General features: G+C 37.9%; 1 protein-coding gene across 1 annotated transcript in view; it reads right to left on the bottom strand.

Moving 5' to 3' along the window:
• Positions 1-662: 662 nt before the first annotated feature.
• Positions 663-1,142, bottom strand: part of LOC104495268 (pyruvate dehydrogenase protein X component-like) — a gene marked incomplete at both ends in the record, with an annotated part of 6,609 nt that continues 6,129 nt past the window's right edge. The window contains one exon of the mRNA XM_010138216.1: positions 663-777. Within this exon, the coding sequence (XP_010136518.1) occupies positions 663-777 (115 nt within the window). The remainder of the gene's footprint in view (positions 778-1,142) is intronic.

Raw genomic sequence — 1,142 nt, 5'->3', positions numbered from 1 at the left:
TTCCTTGCTCCAAGGCCTGAATTTCAATCACTACACCAGAACACTCTAAGTAGAGGAGACTACTAGAAGCCTGTTCATAACAAACCATGGGTTTGTAAACAAACATTCCTTAAATCAAAGATATGTTAAAAAAGATTGAATAAAACAGAACTCTGGGTTTACCATTACACTTCGCTGCTCTCCCCAGCCCAATAAAAAAGGAAACTAATTAAATCCTGACAGACTAAGTGAACTTCAGTGAAACAAACAAAAGATCTGAACTCCCCCCCAAAAAAGGAGTTGAAGAGAAGAGGCCACCTGTGTTTTATTTTGGCTCTGAAAACACCTCCTGAGACCCATGAGGGTAGCTACCATGGTGCCTAGGAGCTGACAGCCACAGTTAGGCTGAGCTGCAGGAAATAGGACAGCAGCATCACACAGCTCAGATGGGATATAAAAACAAAAAAAAGGTGGTTTTTTTTTTTAATTAAAGGCTTCTTACAATATTTCACAACCTATTCTTCATATCTTCCCAGCAGGTTTTTCAAATTTAACCAAGACATCTCCCCCTAGAAAAAAGTGGAACAAAAACTTTGTTTTCTAAATGAAAAGACTTCTCAAGTTCACGGAGATTGCTCTAGGTTCCAAGGAAGAAATACGGGAATATGAGGTTGTAGCTTTACTGAAATATCTACATACTCCTTAGTGAAGATTCCTCGAGGCCCAGAAGGTGTAACGTTGCTTGGATCGAGTCCATGCGTCTCTAGAATGTTGCGAGCTGCAGGACTTAAGCGAAACCTAAAGAAATAAGAAGAAAAATAAACTACTTTAACAATACAATTAGCTTATTTCATTAACATACATGAGGAGAAAATACCCAATGTAAGCGGGGAAAGAAAAGCGAGTTCTGTACAAGGGCTGTGACCCTAACGCTGAAGTCAGACTGTGCCCCTTCACCAAGCTTTAATTTAAAACTGAATTTAAAAAATACAATCATGACCTTAAAGGGATGAAAAACTCATCTCCCAACTTTCCTCTTAACAGCAGCAACACAATATACTTACAGATTCTTTTGGAAAAGGGTCACCAGTGAAGAACTGAACACATTTTTTTTTTTTTTTTTTTTTTAAGACCAGCTTTTTATAGCAACTTTAAAAAAAGGA

This window comes from Buceros rhinoceros, unplaced genomic scaffold (assembly GCF_000710305.1).
Source record: "Buceros rhinoceros silvestris isolate BGI_N320 unplaced genomic scaffold, ASM71030v1 scaffold33446, whole genome shotgun sequence".
NCBI lineage: Eukaryota > Metazoa > Chordata > Aves > Bucerotiformes > Bucerotidae > Buceros > Buceros rhinoceros.
This window is presented reverse-complemented; position numbering and strand designations above follow the sequence as displayed.